Source organism: Homalodisca vitripennis, chromosome 8 (assembly GCF_021130785.1).
Source record: "Homalodisca vitripennis isolate AUS2020 chromosome 8, UT_GWSS_2.1, whole genome shotgun sequence".
In the NCBI taxonomy this organism is placed as follows: Eukaryota; Metazoa; Arthropoda; class Insecta; order Hemiptera; family Cicadellidae; genus Homalodisca; species Homalodisca vitripennis.
This window is the reverse complement of record NC_060214.1, coordinates 64,771,764-64,788,070: the sequence shown is the minus strand read 5'-3', so window position 1 is coordinate 64,788,070 and position 16,307 is coordinate 64,771,764. Positions and strand designations below refer to the sequence as shown.

General features: G+C 34.1%; 1 protein-coding gene across 2 annotated transcripts in view; it reads left to right on the top strand.

Moving 5' to 3' along the window:
• The window catches only part of LOC124367643 (putative inorganic phosphate cotransporter), a 62,415-nt gene extending 46,782 nt beyond the window's left edge, over positions 1-15,633 (top strand). For both annotated transcript variants that reach the window (XM_046824628.1, XM_046824627.1), the window contains exons 4-9: positions 7,015-7,102; positions 8,630-8,853; positions 12,515-12,664; positions 13,297-13,429; positions 14,818-15,059; positions 15,496-15,633. In XM_046824628.1, the coding sequence (XP_046680584.1) occupies positions 7,015-7,102; positions 8,630-8,853; positions 12,515-12,664; positions 13,297-13,429; positions 14,818-15,059; positions 15,496-15,627 (969 nt within the window). In that variant the 3' untranslated portion in view covers positions 15,628-15,633. The remainder of the gene's footprint in view (positions 1-7,014; positions 7,103-8,629; positions 8,854-12,514; positions 12,665-13,296; positions 13,430-14,817; positions 15,060-15,495) is intronic.
• The last annotated feature ends 674 nt before the right edge of the window (positions 15,634-16,307 follow it).

The following is a 16,307-nucleotide window of genomic DNA, read 5'->3' as shown; positions in this document are numbered from 1 at the left end:
GAGATTCAACCGATCCTCGTGTTCTGCGATGAGTTTAAGAAAATGAAGTTCAATACAGCAGAACCGCTCAAATAGAACATTAACCTTCAGATCTTACTAAGTAAGATGAAACAAACTGATTTACTACTTCCACTAATTTGTGTGATTAGTAAGATTTTCGGATGCAGTCTAATCGGAAAGATTTCTGTCAGTCGTTCTGTAAATTGTGTTAAATGATGGTGATTAATGGTGTTATCACTTCAATTTAATCCAAAGCATTTTAATTCATTCATAAAGAGTCTCAATATAATTGATTAATCTATGTAAATAAATGACAATCAATATCAGTGCACCTATATACAAATTATTTAACCGCACGTAACCATTCATTTGTAATAAATACATTTGTAAGATTGAATTGAGCAAATTTTAATTAAGGACTATCATTTAGAGTATTTTATAGTACCCTTCTACTCTGGACATTTATAAATAAAGGAGTTCAAACTAAATTGGTTTCATAATTGTACGAAATATGTTTTTTAATAGAGAAAAGTTATGTATGCAAGCGAGCAGGGCTTTAACATGTTCAATTATATGTCACGTGATAGAGTTGTAATGATTCAAATCAAGGTTATCATCCTATTCTAATGTTATTCTGGGGTTCCTGGAATTTGAGACCCTGAGGTTATTAGTGTGTGGAGTTTTTGAAGGTTTAACATAAGTATGTGCTAAACCGATGATTTAAGCTATTTCAAGGAATAGATTATGAAATCAATACCTATATCATTAATACTATTTTAAAGACATCCTGTTGAAAAATTATATTCTTGTTTTAGCTCATGAAGCCAAGTTTAACTCACGTGAAACCCAAAATTAGAGAGGGGCATTTTTTATATATGGAATTGTACTTATGTACAATCCAAAATACATCATGATTAGTGTAAATACTAAAGTAGTGTAAAGACATTCTGTTGAAAAATAATATTCTTGCTTTTGCTCATGAAGTTTAACTCGGCTTAGCATTTTTTATTTCTGGAATTTTACTTTCTTTCAATCCAAAATACATCATGATTAGTGTGAGTATTACAATTAGAAAGAAAATTTGTTGAAAAGACAGAACTTTTAGTTACCTAAAAGGTTTATTTATATATAGGGTGATTCATGAAGTTCTCCCCCCACTTCTACAACACATTTTACTAGTAAAAATAATGAAAAAATGTTATATAAACATAGGTCCGAAAACGCTTCGTTAGCGAGTTACAGCTAGCGAAAGATTTCGCCTGAATTCCTGGGTAAAGAGTAAAATAAAGCCATACTGAACTTTTGGAAAGGTTAATTAAGTAGGAAATATCGTGGATTCTTATGTATTTTTACCTGATAAAGCTAATAAAATAAGTTTGAGAACTGTACCTGTAGTAGTTTTTGAGGGATTCAGGGTTAAATTCAAAAAATTGGGGCACGAAACAATGTTTTTTTAAGTTTGATGTACAATAACTTTGTTAAATTGGTAATAAATACATAAAATCAACAGACAATAATTGTAGAGAATTTAATTCTGAGAAAATTGATATAATCATAGTCTAAAATAAAACAGAAATAAGTACCAAAAAATCGATTTTATTCAGTATAATACATTACTAGTTTTAAGCAAAATTAATCAGGTTGGGCCAACCGTACGCACCTTTTTATAATAGATGTTCGAAAATGAGGCCATCATTATCAATACATTTTGCAGCACGTTTGTGTATTGCTTTTGTTGCGTTTCTTAATTTTTTCAGGACTTCCCTGTATCTGCACAGCCGAATCCATAATACGGGCAATTAATTCATCACGAGAATTCACTGTTGTCTTGTATACAATGTCTTTCATCCATCCCCAGATGCAATAATCCAATGGAGATAGATCTGGTGATCTTGGTGGCCAAGGGTGAGGCCCTCCACGACCAATCCAGTGTCCAGGAAATTGATGATTTAAGTAAGCAGAAACGGCACGTGAAAAGTGGGGAGGTGCTCCGTCATGCTGGAAGTACAAATTTTGTCTGAGATGTAAAAGAACATTCTCTAACAGCTGCGGCAACTCTTCTTGAAGGAAATGCAAATAGAACTCAGCATTTAGGCGTCCAGGTAATATGAAAGGTCCAATCAGCCGATTGTGCAAAAGGCCACACCAGACATTGACACTAAATCGGTGTTGAAAGTTCTGTTCCACTACCTCATGTGGATTTTCTTCTGCCCATGAGTGTTCATTGTGCAAGTTATTGACACCATCCCGAGTGAATTGTGCCTCATCCGTAAACAAAATACGCTTGTAGATTTGATTATTAATATTCAAAAAGTTGCAAAACTCCAAGCGAAGCAGACCATCCCCTAGCTGTAGATGTTGAACCTTTTGTTTATGAAACGGATAAAATTTGTTTCGATTAAGTGACCTCCACACCGTTGACTGCGAAACTGCTATCCGCCTAGAAATACGTCGTGTACTTACACCTGGACTGCGATGAACAGCATTAATAACAATATCATCATCAAGTTGGACAGCTCGTTCATAATTGGTTCTAGTACTTGGTAGTGATCCTGTTTCCCGAAGAGTACGAAAAGTTCCTGAAATTGTTTTGGTATCTGGAATCCTCCTATTAGGGTAACGTAGTTCATATTCTTCTACAGCAGCTCTAGCATTACCATTACAGTAACCCAAAATAAAAACCATATCAGCGTATTCCTCTGATGTAAATAAGTAAGGCATTTTTTCGCTGAATAAACAATCGAATTATAACTCACAGAAAAATTGCATTTAATAACACGATTCACAGAACCCGATCTCCTGCTGTAGCTTGCAAAACACCACTAATACACAGTTCTAACGTAACAGTACAGAATACCATTGTTGATCAGCTGTTATTCGTGCGTTACCAACTTAGAAATTAATAAAACAAAAAAACTGCATTTCGATGATTAGTAAACAATAATGGGAAAATGTTTGCTTCATTTATTTTCGAACATTTGATGTAAATTTTTATTTAAAAAAAAAAAATACAACGTAATAAAACATGATATTTTTATTTACAAACAAATTTATTTAACAGTTTAATCTTGTTTTCTCAATTTATCTCATCATTAAGGAACAAAAATTTTGTTTTTGTTTTATTTTAACTAAATACCCTACGGTATTTCTTTACAGCTAGTAATGTATTATACTGAATAAAATCGATTTTTTGGTACTTATTTCTGTTTTATTTTAGACTTTGATTATATCAATTTTCTCAGAATTAAATTCTCTTACAATTAATGTTTGTTGATTTTTTGTATTTATTACCAATTTAACAAAGTTATTGTACATCAAACTTAAAAAAAACATTGTTTCGTGCCCCAATTTTTTGAATTTAACCCTGAATCCCTCAAAAACTACTACATGTACAGTTCTGAAACCTATTTTATTAGCTTTATCAGGTAAAAATACATAAGAATCTGTGAGGTGTTTCGGTGAAATCGCTTTTTATATCGTCTGCCCTGATAGTTGCAGTCGTGCTGGGTTCTATTCCAGGGTTGTGATATCGCCTTATAATTTTATCTTACCCGCGCCCTCACTGTGCGCTGGTAGAGATCGACGTGATACACAAGGTTTAACGTAAGTGAACAGAAAATCTCAGACTCGTTCAGAGCGAATTCAGTTATTCGCACTCTTCAATAGAACGATATCATCACAGTTTTCTGTTCTATGTCTCGCGATTTTACGTAAATAAATGTCAATTAGAACTGTCAATGCCCCGTTCTAAAATGTGACGTTTAGAAATAACTCCTATTGTGACGACGACTATTTGGCAATTTTTTTGTGCGCGAGAAAACAGATTTTTAATACCGGTGGTCCGCGAGATCTTTATTCCACAGCCGTTGACTCGAACCGGTCTCTGTATCGTCTGCTCGTTTCTTCTTTCTTCAGTGTGTTGTTGTGCTGTGTTAAGCTGAGGTTATGATTTGGCTTTACGAATATCGAAATAAATATTAAATATATCAAACCAAACAAATTCCTTCTTTATACTAATAACATAAAATTATCATATAAAGTTAACCTGAAAGAAACATGTCACTAACTACGATAAACTATTAGCTGCTCCTAATCTGTACTACGCAACAAATTGTTAATTTTAGGAATAGGATGCCAAGCTTATGCGGCCTATAGGATGCAAAATATACGTTTGCAAACTAGGAAAGGTAGTGAAGGGTCGTAGAACCTATAGTGAATAGATACACTACTATCACTAACCGCGATAACCTATAAACGGCTGCTAACCTATCCTACGCACCGAATTATTAATCTTAGGAAGAGGATAACAAGCTTATACGACTTATAGGATGCAAAATATACGTTTGCAGACTAGGAAAGGTAGTGAAGAGTAGTAGAACCTATATTTAATAGATACGCTACTATCACTAACTGCGATAACCTTTAAACGGCTGCTAACCTATCCTACGCACCACCGAATTATTAATCTTAGGAATAGGATAACAAGCTTATACGGCTTATAGGATGCAAAATATACGTTTGCAGACTAGGAAAGGTAGTGAAGGGTAGTAGAACCTATATTTAATAGATACGCTACTATCACTAAACGCGATAACCTATAAACGGCTGCTAACCTATCCTACGCACCGAATTATTAATCTTAGGAATAGGATAACAAGCTTATACGGCTTATAGGATGCAAAATATACGTTTGCAGACTAGGAAAGGTAGTGAAGGGTAGTAGAACCTATATTTAATAGATACGCTACTATCACTAACCGCGATAACCTATAAACGGCTGCTAACCTATCCTACGCACCGAATTATTAATCTTAGGAATAGGATAACAAGCTTATACGGCTTATAGGATGCAAAATATACGTTTGCAGACTAGGAAAGGTAGTGAAGGGTAGTAGAACCTATATTTAATAGATACGCTACTATCACTAACCGCGATAACCTATAAACGGCTGCTAACCTATCCTACGCACCGAATTATTAATCTTAGGAAGAGGATACCAAGCTTATACGGCTTATAGGATGCAAAATATACGTTTGCAGACTAGGAAAGGTAGTGAAGGGTAGTAGAACCTATATTTAATAGATACACTACTATCACTAAACGCGATAACCTATTAACGGCTGCTAACCTATCCTACGCACCGAATTATTAATCTTAGGAATAGGATAACAAGCTTATACGGCTTATAGGATGCCAAATATACGTTTGCAAACTAGGAAAGGTAGTGAAGGGTAGTAGAACCTATATTTAATAGATACACTACTATCACTAACTGCGATAACCTATAAACCGCTGCTAACCTATCCTACGCACCGAATTATTAAATTTACTTAACGATTACAAATCGTGGTGACTCACCAAATATACGATATATGGCGAATGCGTATTCTCCGTACCAGGCTCCTCTCCTCGACTCGACTTGACACCACGACGTCCGCAAGCAAACTCCTCTCCTCGAATCGACTTCACACAACGAAGTCAGCAGGCACACTCTCTCCTCGAATCAACTTCACACCACGACGTCCGCAGGCAAACTCTCTGTCCCTTGTCGGGTCGGCTGTATAAGTAGACCGCCAGCCGGTCATGCGCAGAAACGCGTTTTCGTCAGTCTGTCGGCATACGCTGCAGCGGCTACATCGGAGCTCCGGCTACTGCACTGCCCCGAGTAGAGAGGTTACCTAACCTCAAATTAACTCCTTCTAATGGAAGGACTACGACGACGACGACTATCGACGAAAATAAATCGACACATCTACTCGTCAAAATAAACGTTTTCTCATTTAAGAACAAAAAAAAACGGAGTATAAATTTGAACCCTTACACCCTCCACTTACTTCCTGGAGAAAATAAAAACTGAAAAAAAAAGACTCTGAAGTCGGATTAACGAAACAAAATAAAACTTACACTTCTCATAAGTTGAACGTAAAATAATAAAGGCAAACTAAAATAGTACACTTCGTTCTCCCATTAACGAATTCCCCTACGCCCTGTAGGAGAATAATAAGAGAATTCTTCCAAAACGGTCGCATTCTTTTCCCCATTTTCTTTTTCTTCGGGAAGACGGAGAGACCCAATTTCCGTACATTGACTCTCTTCCGTGACGTATCCGGTATTTGGATTTTCTTGGTACGGCTTCTTATTTGACATATTTCTTTAAGTCTTTGACGTGAGCTCGTAGCACATTCCTTTTTCGACCACAGAGGCTATAGATGTTTGATCCGAACTTTTCTACAATTTTATAAGGCCCGTCGTATTTCGCCGCTAGCTTCGAGGAGAAAGAGTCAATCGCCGACGAGAGATGGTGTTGTTTCAGCCACACCAACTCCCCAACTCGGAAGTTTTCCTCTCTCCGCCTTAGGTTGTAATATTTTGCCTGAGATCGACTCGCTCTTTCTAAATTCGAATGGCATTGCTTGTACAGTTTCGCGAAAGCTTCTAATCTTTTCCGGTTCGTATCTGTCACACGAGACTCGGAGTCATCTTGCCCATTCTGTACCTCTAGGGGGCCATGGATTGCATTCGGTAACCGCAATTCCCGTCCAAAATTTAATAAAGCTGGAGTAAATCCCGTAGAATCATGTACGGCGGTGTTCATGGGCGTACCTGAATTCGTTCAAGTGTATGTCCCAAAGCCGTTGATCTTCTTTGACGTACTGTGCGATCATCGTCTTTAGGACTCCACCGGATTCTCTTGAGGCGTGTAGGGTGCTGTCAGTTGATGTTCGATTCCCCAACTCTCCAGTAAATAGAGATATTTACCATCCTATATTGTATGAACTTTGAAAAGTACCTCAACTGTTTCTCATAACTAGTGTAGAGCTCTGCTAAAAATGCTAGGTAAACCCCATTAGTCTTTTAGTTATATGAGTAGGAAAAAAAATCTCTGCGGTTGTACAGTCCCTCAGAAACTATTCAGACTTAGGCTGGCCATTTTCCTGATACAGCATTACTTTGTATTGTATTACGAATTCACTATTAACGAAGAAAGGACTTATCTTCCTAAATCCTTGCAGGGGGCTTTCTATCCATGCGTCAACGCCCATACTTCCAAGTGGGCCCCTCCATTGGAGAAAAGCAGGATATTCTCGTTTGTGTTCGTAGGTAAACATAGCAATTTACTACTATATTATTAATTCAGACGGAATACCTTTTTTACTTTAGTCATTAGTATATTGGCCTAATTGTTAGATATTTGCATTATTAATCTTATATTGCATAATTCTACTTTTAAATGTTTTGCTGAAATAAAAATCTTATTGTGGCTATTAAAGATATAGCGATAACAGTCGCCCGATAAACTAGAGCCTTTACGAGGGGAATATAGCTATTATGGTAATTAAATTTACTTTTATTTTTAACAGAAGTCTGATGAGCTTAGCATTTGAGAAGAATAAGTAAGTGCCAATAATTATTGTATTATAGTTTAAAGCATGATCATTTAATAAACTTTACAATAGTTACAGTCCTTAATACCAGTTAATTATGTTTTTTAAATAGTCGACTGTTTATAAAATGCTTTTTGTATTGAGTAAATTAAAAATATAGCAGATATAGAATATATGTTGATGACTCGACCTATTTATAAATATCTTAGATAAACACTTACTTCTTATTTAATATGAGTTTTCATAGTTATAATGATTCCCAATCAAACACAAATGTACAGTGATAACGTACAGTACAAGTGAAATCAAATATGAACTGCTCTCATAAATTGGTTAGTTTTCGGTTTGCATGTTATACGTTTGTTTTTTTTCTTAATCAATAATAATTTAACTGTTAAATAGTTCATTAGTGTAATTTCAAGTCGTTTCTTTGATTTAACAACTTAAAAAGATAGTTTAAAATAGGCTATTAATAGCCACAAAGATATGTTTGTTTTAAACATTTCGTTAACAAAATTACGACGCGAAAATTATTTACACGACAGCAGAAATTCCTGTAATAAGTGGAACATAAGGTTGATTGGGTGAGAAACGAATGGAAAAATATGTTTTTTCTATTCATTAAAAGCATTAATGAAATATGAAAGAGTATAAATGTTGCATTCTTTGGTTACTTTTAATTTAATATAAACACTTTTCTTGCATAACATAAACAGACATGCACTTAATAAAAAATTAAACACAACACTAATTATCAATAAGTGTATTATGTAATTAAATATGCATGTTTCTGAAGTTCAATAATAAGTAGAAATTGTGCTCATAGTGTATTATATTGGCTTCATGCCATTTAATATTATGATTTTAAGACGAGCAATTTTAGACTTTTCTATTTGTACTTTTTTTCGTATTTTCTTGTGTTTTTTAATTCTCACGTTCAGTGGTATTGTGGTTTGTATTCCTTACGTTATATTGTAAACACAGTTCTTTGAGTAATGTATGCCGTTTTTGGGGGAGAAAAAGGTTTACGAATTTTTGTCTTATAGTGTTTTGTGTTCTGAAAGAGGGTCTAAATATTATTTTTTCTGCCTATTCTTTTTATTTTATCCGATAAACCCGGCACATAAGGGGTTGACATGCACGTAAATTTGTATTTTTCTTCATCTTCTGACTAAGAGTAAAAAAACGTAATACAAATTGTATTCATCATTCATTATTAATGCTTGAAATTTGAACGTTTCAGGCATTCAATTCGGTACCTTTCTCACAATGCCCATAGCCGGGTACTTGGCCGCCAGTCCGTGGGGCTGGCCCAGTATCTTCTACTGTACCGGACTGTGCGGTGTATTGTGGTCTGTGGCCTGGCTGTTTGTAGGCGCCGACTCTCCGGACTGCCACCCCACCATCAGCGACGGAGAGCGTCACTACATAGTTTCTTCACTATCACAAGTTTCTACTGAAAATAGTGTCAGTTTATGATACAACTACGTCGTCTTAGAAGTTATATTATTAGTTAAAATTATGTAGGATACATAAAACGAATTTTATATTAATTAAATCAGTAAATTCGTCATTTAGGTAACTCACTAGATTTTGTACTCGGTGTTCCTATAGAATTAATAAAAATTTTACTTATATGGATTCCAGCTTAAAGTTTATAATGGTCATCACAGAATACATGAAATAATGAAATACTACTATGGTCTTCATTCATATAGCCATACATCTCTTGATGTAAATTTTGGAAATGTTTGGATATTTTTGCTTTTTTTATTTTCTAAACATCAAGATATCTTCCATTTTAAAAGTTTAATGTGTATTGAAAGTCGTTCAGCAAATTCGATTTAAAGTTCTTAAAGCGTCTAATAGATTACATGTTGTTAAATAAAGATTCATTATAATTTGAAGATTATTCATCAAATATATGACAAGTTCTTAAGAAATTATACTATGATCATTGCTATGATAGGCAGGTCTGAGAAATTGTCCTAATAAATAGAGCTATGATAAAATCTTGCGTGGTTGAATCAACAAGTGAACACTTCAAACAGCAAATGTACCATATTTTATTGCTCTCCAGAGTATCGCTTAATTTGATTAAGACTTAAGTGTGTTAGAAACATATAATTTTATAAAAAATACTTTGTGTTTAATATTATCTTATATGCTATTTCCTCTTTTAATTTCCGTTCCTGATAATCGGCAGTAGCAAAACAACTTTTTATTCTTTTATATCACTGGATAATCCTACGGGCAATGTCCAGTATCAAATTAATATGTTTTGATAACTGTGTTTAGCCAAGTCAGCTTTTATTACCGGTAATGTGTACATCTGTTTACGATGCTTTAATGCATTGAGGTTTGAACTACTGGCCTGCCGGTTCTGTCTATTTTCTTTGTCATGATTTACATTTCTGTATCTACCCACATTTTTAAAAAACCACAGCTCGATTTTGATTTATTATAAAATGCTCATCAGATTTTCCTTTTGAAAACAGTTCCTACCAATCTGTCCTGTATTTTCACACACACACACGAAATTGTACATTATCTTGGTTTTGCTTTCGCTCTGGCTGGTTTATAAACTTCTGAAAGAACCCTCATGAGATGGGAATAGAGCTTACAATTGCAGTTACTTGTTAATTACTAAAATGGGGGCTTGCAAAGAATGGATTGTTGTAAATGGTAAAAACAGACAAAGAAAATATACACCACAAGCCAGTTTGTCCACGAAATCTTTGAAAAGAGTATCACTCGGGATTCGGATATACCCAGATACATGTGACTGTATAATTTCGGAGACTTCTATATGCCAGTGTGTGGTGTATGGGACTGAGAGATACAGATAATTCATATTATAGTAGCTCGGAGCTTCTAGAGGTTAAGCCAACCCGGAGGAGGTGTATACTCAGACGTCAGAAGCTTTTAGGGGTCTGATCGTTCGGTATCTGAAGGTTGCAAAAGTCCAGATATAAAATATAGGGTAAATCTACCCTAAGTTTCTTTTTGTTTGTAGGCGTACTATACACGAACTCATTGGCTATGACTGAGGTTTCATTTAAGGTTTCTAAGATGACTAGTTTAGATTCTAAATAATTCTATATCAGTGATGCCATTTACTCTACAATCAAACGAATTCTTACTCTACTTTGGAATTACCATTAAGTAATGGTTTTATCGTGCCTGCAACACTCAGAAAATGTTGGGTGATTTTTAATGGATTTCAATAAGCTATCGTCTTTTAAATCTGAAGCACATTAACAGAAAGATGGCCCGCGTGGACTATAATGACCATATTTTCAGATTATTAATGACAGATATTGAAGAGTTAGGACTTACGAGACATAAACGTAAATAAAGGATACCACTATACTAGCCTCACACATTACACTTGATATCATATTATATTTCTGTGTATTGTTTTGGTTTTGAAATTAATTTTTAATACACAAATGAGTAATGCCAACGTGTAAGGCTTCATACTGTCTAGTTATTTCTTATAGTTTACACGATAATTTGACACTGTAATGATTAAAATTGGACAACGAGAGTGTGCAATGAGATTGTTATAGTAGTTGTACTGTTTTTGTGAAAGTAAGTATAAATAACCATTTTATTAATTAGTATAAATAAAAATCACACAAGTAATTAAATAATTGTTCTCTATTAATAGAGGACTCTATTTTGTAAATGTCATAATGTAAGAATCAATTACAGTTTATTTAAAACAAATTACCAAAGTACATGTGTGCATTAGTATCGATATCTGTTAATACATTTTTAATATTAAAACTATCTACAGTAAATTGCATCTGCAAGTGATCATTAATTAATAACTCCCTTACTTAAAAATTCCTTTAACCTATAAGCTCATAATTGGTACAAATTTGCAACAATAGAATAAATGAAATGAAATGAAAATTTGTTTATTTAAACAGGCAAAGTTAGGGCCTCATGGCCCTTTCTTACACTTAACCTGTCTGATCAATAAGCAGAACAATAAACAACATGACAAATATTAACCAAATTAATATTGACACTAATATACCTTACTAAATACATTAAATCAAACATTAATCTAAACACTAAAAAAATTATAAATATGATACTTCTAAATAAAAATAAATAAAAATATAAGTATACAATCATGACACAAAATAATACTACAACTTCCATCTTTAATAATAACCAAAAACTATAATTAATACCTAATAACAATAATTTATAAATATATAATAAGAATATTTTTGAAATAAATAATATATATGCAGTTTGTCTTACTCACACTCCTCACACACAATGCCAGCACCACACCCACAGACCCCTAGGACGGACCCGCCCCGACCAACCGTTCATGGTACAAAACGTTTCAGTGCCGCCACAAACCGCCGATCTCCCTCAATGGAAAGTGATTTCTTGGGGGAGGGAGTTCCACAGACGACAACCCATCACTTGAAAAGATCTATCAAATACTACAGTCCTGTGTTGGGGCATTCTTAAGGTACGAGAACCAGAGCGAGTGCTTCTTACACTATCATGAGATATAAATTGGAAATAGTTTGAAAAATATTTTGGAAATCCAGATTGTAAAATTGAATGAACTAAATTTAGTATTTTGATTGATCGTTGTTCTTTTAATTTCAAAATATTTCCCTGAATATAGTACGGTGTAATGTGTTGGTCTCGTCTCACATCATAAACGTAACGTAAACAGTAGTTTTCAGTCCTTTGCAGCTTCTCACTAAGTGCTACCGTCATGTCATTCATCACAGAGTTGCAGTAATTGAAGTGTGGAAGTACTAGTGATTTTGTCAACAGTAGTTTGATCCGTTCAGGTAGAAATCTTTGTAAGCGTTTCAGTGAGTGGACAGATGCGAAGACTTTTTTACATATATCCCTCACCGCTTCCGTCCAAGTCAAATTCGAGTTAAATGTCAAACCAAGATTTTTCACTGTTTCGTAGTATGGTAGAGTAGTTCCGTCAATAATTAAGGATTCAATAGTGTTCGGGTCCAGAAAGTTCCGTAAACGTGTGTGGCATATAAGTATTGGTTTGGTTAAGAATAGATGCGGAATCCAATGTTATATTGTTTATTTTTTTACTTGGTTCTCTTTGTTTTACGTGTAGCACTTTACGACTCCATGGAAGTCTATTATGACGTCAGTACCTGTTTTGGCTCTTATCACCGTACACTTCTGCCAGAACTGGGGCTACTGGATGCTTCTCACACAGCTACCAAACTACCTAAGTCACGTTCTTCGTTTTGACTTGAAAAGTGTGAGTTATTTTTATTATTGTACATTACTAAGATTAGTAAAAAGTACGAGTACGCCACACCACCTATAGCTTAACAGGCTTTGCTGAGTTTGCAAAAGTATATTTCTATGTCACATGTTGTATCTTATGATTTTACTCAATTTGTTTATTCTACAATATTCTGTTTGCCGTCATGGTTAGCCAAGAAACCAACTTAAAGATTTTCGCTAACGCTCAGCCAAGTCATATTAAGAGGCATGCACCTCGATGGTGCATATTTGTAAAAATGAGCTTCATGCAAAATTTTCTCGGTTCAGTCAGATAGACAGAAGACAAACGTAATTCAGCCAATACATTTAATCACTCACTGCCCGAAATCAGTGATGAAGCAACCTGTACGTTACGACTATATTGTAAAAAATGAAGCTTAGAAATTAGATTCTCTTTAATAAAGACTTTTGGTATTAAAAATAGCCCATTTTTATAATCTAAATAAAATCGAGCGTTTATCTCATTCACGTTTGGGTTAATATTTCAGCAAGTTATTTTATTGTTCACGATAATCGTAAAACATATTTTTCCCATTTATCATCGTTTAGAACCATAGACAACTTTTTTTTCTGCGTACTAAGAAGATGATACGAATTTTTTAGAATGGCCTCATATCTTCTCTTCCTTACTTGATCATGTGTCTACTGACTTTTGTATTTTCCTGGGCTGCAGACTACATCAACGCCAGACGTATCCTGCCACTTAGCGCATCCAGGAAGATATGGAACAGTTTAGGTAAAGATAAGCTCATTATCTTTCATTTTTGATAAGTATTACTCTTTAAGATAAAATGAAGTCCAGGGATACATACGGAATATTCGTTACCTGTGTTAACAGGAAGGGTACTTTTAAAACACCCCTTAATGGCTTTACAAAGATGATTTCTTATTGGAGGCCTCCATATTTGTGTAGAGTGTGGATATTTTCACAATCTTCGTAATTTAATTCACGAGAGACCGTAGTCTCGAAAGAAATGTCCTAAGACAAAACCCGTATTTATATAAACCACAAGGTAGTTGTACGCAACACCACTTGTCACGTAACGGACTTCGCTGAGGTTACATGCAACATTTTAAATCTATAGTTTCAAATAATTTCATTCTCAAAATGTCCTCCGGACAGATAAACAGACACACAACTTTACAGAAAATAAATGTTTACACCCAGCTACATACACGCTATCAAAATGGTCTTAGCCTACATCTTCAATGACGTTCAGCCAGTTTTTATGGTTAGACATGCATGGGCAATAATTTCACTCTTTTCTATTTATAAATTAAGTTTTTTTGCCAAATTTATAGTTTGAACATGAACAATTTTTTAATCCATATTTGTATATTATGTTAGGTTTCCTAACAGAATATTTAAATAATAGGAGTTGCGGTAAAATAGATATTACAACCCAATAATGCGCAGGAATAAAGTCTTCTCACCGACTTTTAATATTGACTTTCCACTGTTTCATTTTAGTCTATGAATAAAAATGTCACATGTTTATACAACCGCATATGATAAGAATACGTTTTGTTTTGTATTTATTTACTCTGCCATTTTTTCGTTACCTTCATGGTAAACCAGTGTAGAAATATCAATTAACGTTCAACAAAATCCCATAGAACCGTCATTGAACTCAGTGTTACCTTTTTATAAATCAGGTATCATAAATAAAATTTAAGTTTATAGATCTTGTCCATCGTTTTCATGATATCGTAAGGACAGAAATTACAATTTTCTAACTCCGCGTAAAATAGGCTTTGCTAACACTCTGACAATAAATATGGCTTAATCTTACTATCGTAGGCTATATTATTTATTACTATCGAAAAAAGTAAATAAACGTAACCACATCCCTTGAAAGCATTTAATGGGAAAGCAAACTTAAAAATTTGCAGCATTTTTTCAGAGATCTACGTAAATTAGAAATGTACAAAAATGTTTTAGTGAAGAAAGGATTCAGTAATTATTAAAGCAATCTGAACACATTCAACAATATTTTGCCATATTTTGAAAGCAAACTGTGTGATATTTTAATTCTTAAATAAAATAATAATAGTTTACGTCAGGTTAGGTTAAGTAACCTGAGGAATTTCTCAGTAAAATTCACATATAAATTTTGTTTACAGCCCACTGCGGAGGTGCGGCTGCTCTTGTGGGAATGTCGTTCATCTCTAGCAGTGTCACTGGAGCTGTAGTTCTTCTCACCACATCGGTGTCCCTAGGAGCTGGCATCTATATGGGGTACCTGGCAACCGCCCTTGATCTTTCCCCAAACTTCTCAGGTGTTCTTATGGGAATCGTCAACTGTCTGGGCAACATTTCATCTTTCCTCGCTCCGATGGTTACCGGTTTCATAGTCAAAGACGAGGTGAGAAGATTACTCAACATTTAACGCCCATTAACCATTTAGTTTCATTGCTTATGAAACTATTCATATAGTTATTACTACTACAATTCTATTTATAGTTATTACTACTACAATTCTATTTCTGTGCTAAATATTCTACCATTTCTTTTCTAATACAAAAGTACAATGTCTTAAATATGTCATAAAATAATATTTTATATAGTTTTTGAAAATCATATCAATTTTGAAGATGCAATTTTTGGAAGTAAACTTATATTTTCAAACAGTAAAAAAATTCTTTATTGAATTCATTGACATTATTTGGCGATTTTTTTAATGATGAAGAGCGCAGCATCAGTTGTAATGGTAGAGTTTTAATGTATTAGTTAAGTTCAATACAAAATATGAATTTCAAAATATCCTTAAAAATAAACTAATAATAAATTATATTTTCTAGGCCAGTAGAGACGAGTGGATGATTGCTTTTTACATCTCCGCAGGTATATTCTTCGTGGGAAACTTGATCTTTATAGTATTCGGATCTTCTGATGTTCAGCCCTGGAACAATCCTCTTCATGTAAAAACATAATGAGAGCATCCATAAAATGTAGGACGTAAACTAACTACGCCTATTATATTGCATTGTTTTTATTACTTATTAGTATTTAAAACCACAACCGATTAGAATGTCTTTTATAGTAGAAAGGACAAGCTAATTTTATTTCCAGACGTATCCTACTCATTCCCAGCAAAATATTTGAGCGCTAGAAAAATGGGAGAAGTTGGTACAGGCCCTACAATAGTAATGGGAAACGGGTGGAGCTATAGCTCTAGAGAAATGGGAATTTTTTGAAGTACAATCAGAAAAATAAGCCAAGTTTGTGATTATGCGAGCAGTGTGATAACATAACTCGGTAATTTTCAACCAGAGTACATGGAACATTTGATACAGTGCGAGATGGTTTTGTTAGTCTATGAGAAGATATTGCATCCGATGCTAAACACAGTCACCATATGGAAGTAAGCTGTATTATCTGAAAAGTCAGGTACTACTAATCATATACTAATATTATCTAGGCTGCAGACATAGATTTCAACCCAGACTATTAATTTCCATCCCGAAGTAAAGAAAAACAGTTGTATTTGTTTGTGCATGTTTCACCTCATGTTCAGGTTTTAACACTATAAGACAGATTCTGTTTTTAAAAGGTTTTATTTAGATTTTTGTATACAAAATGATAACTCTCCAAAATTTGTTAACAGGCTATT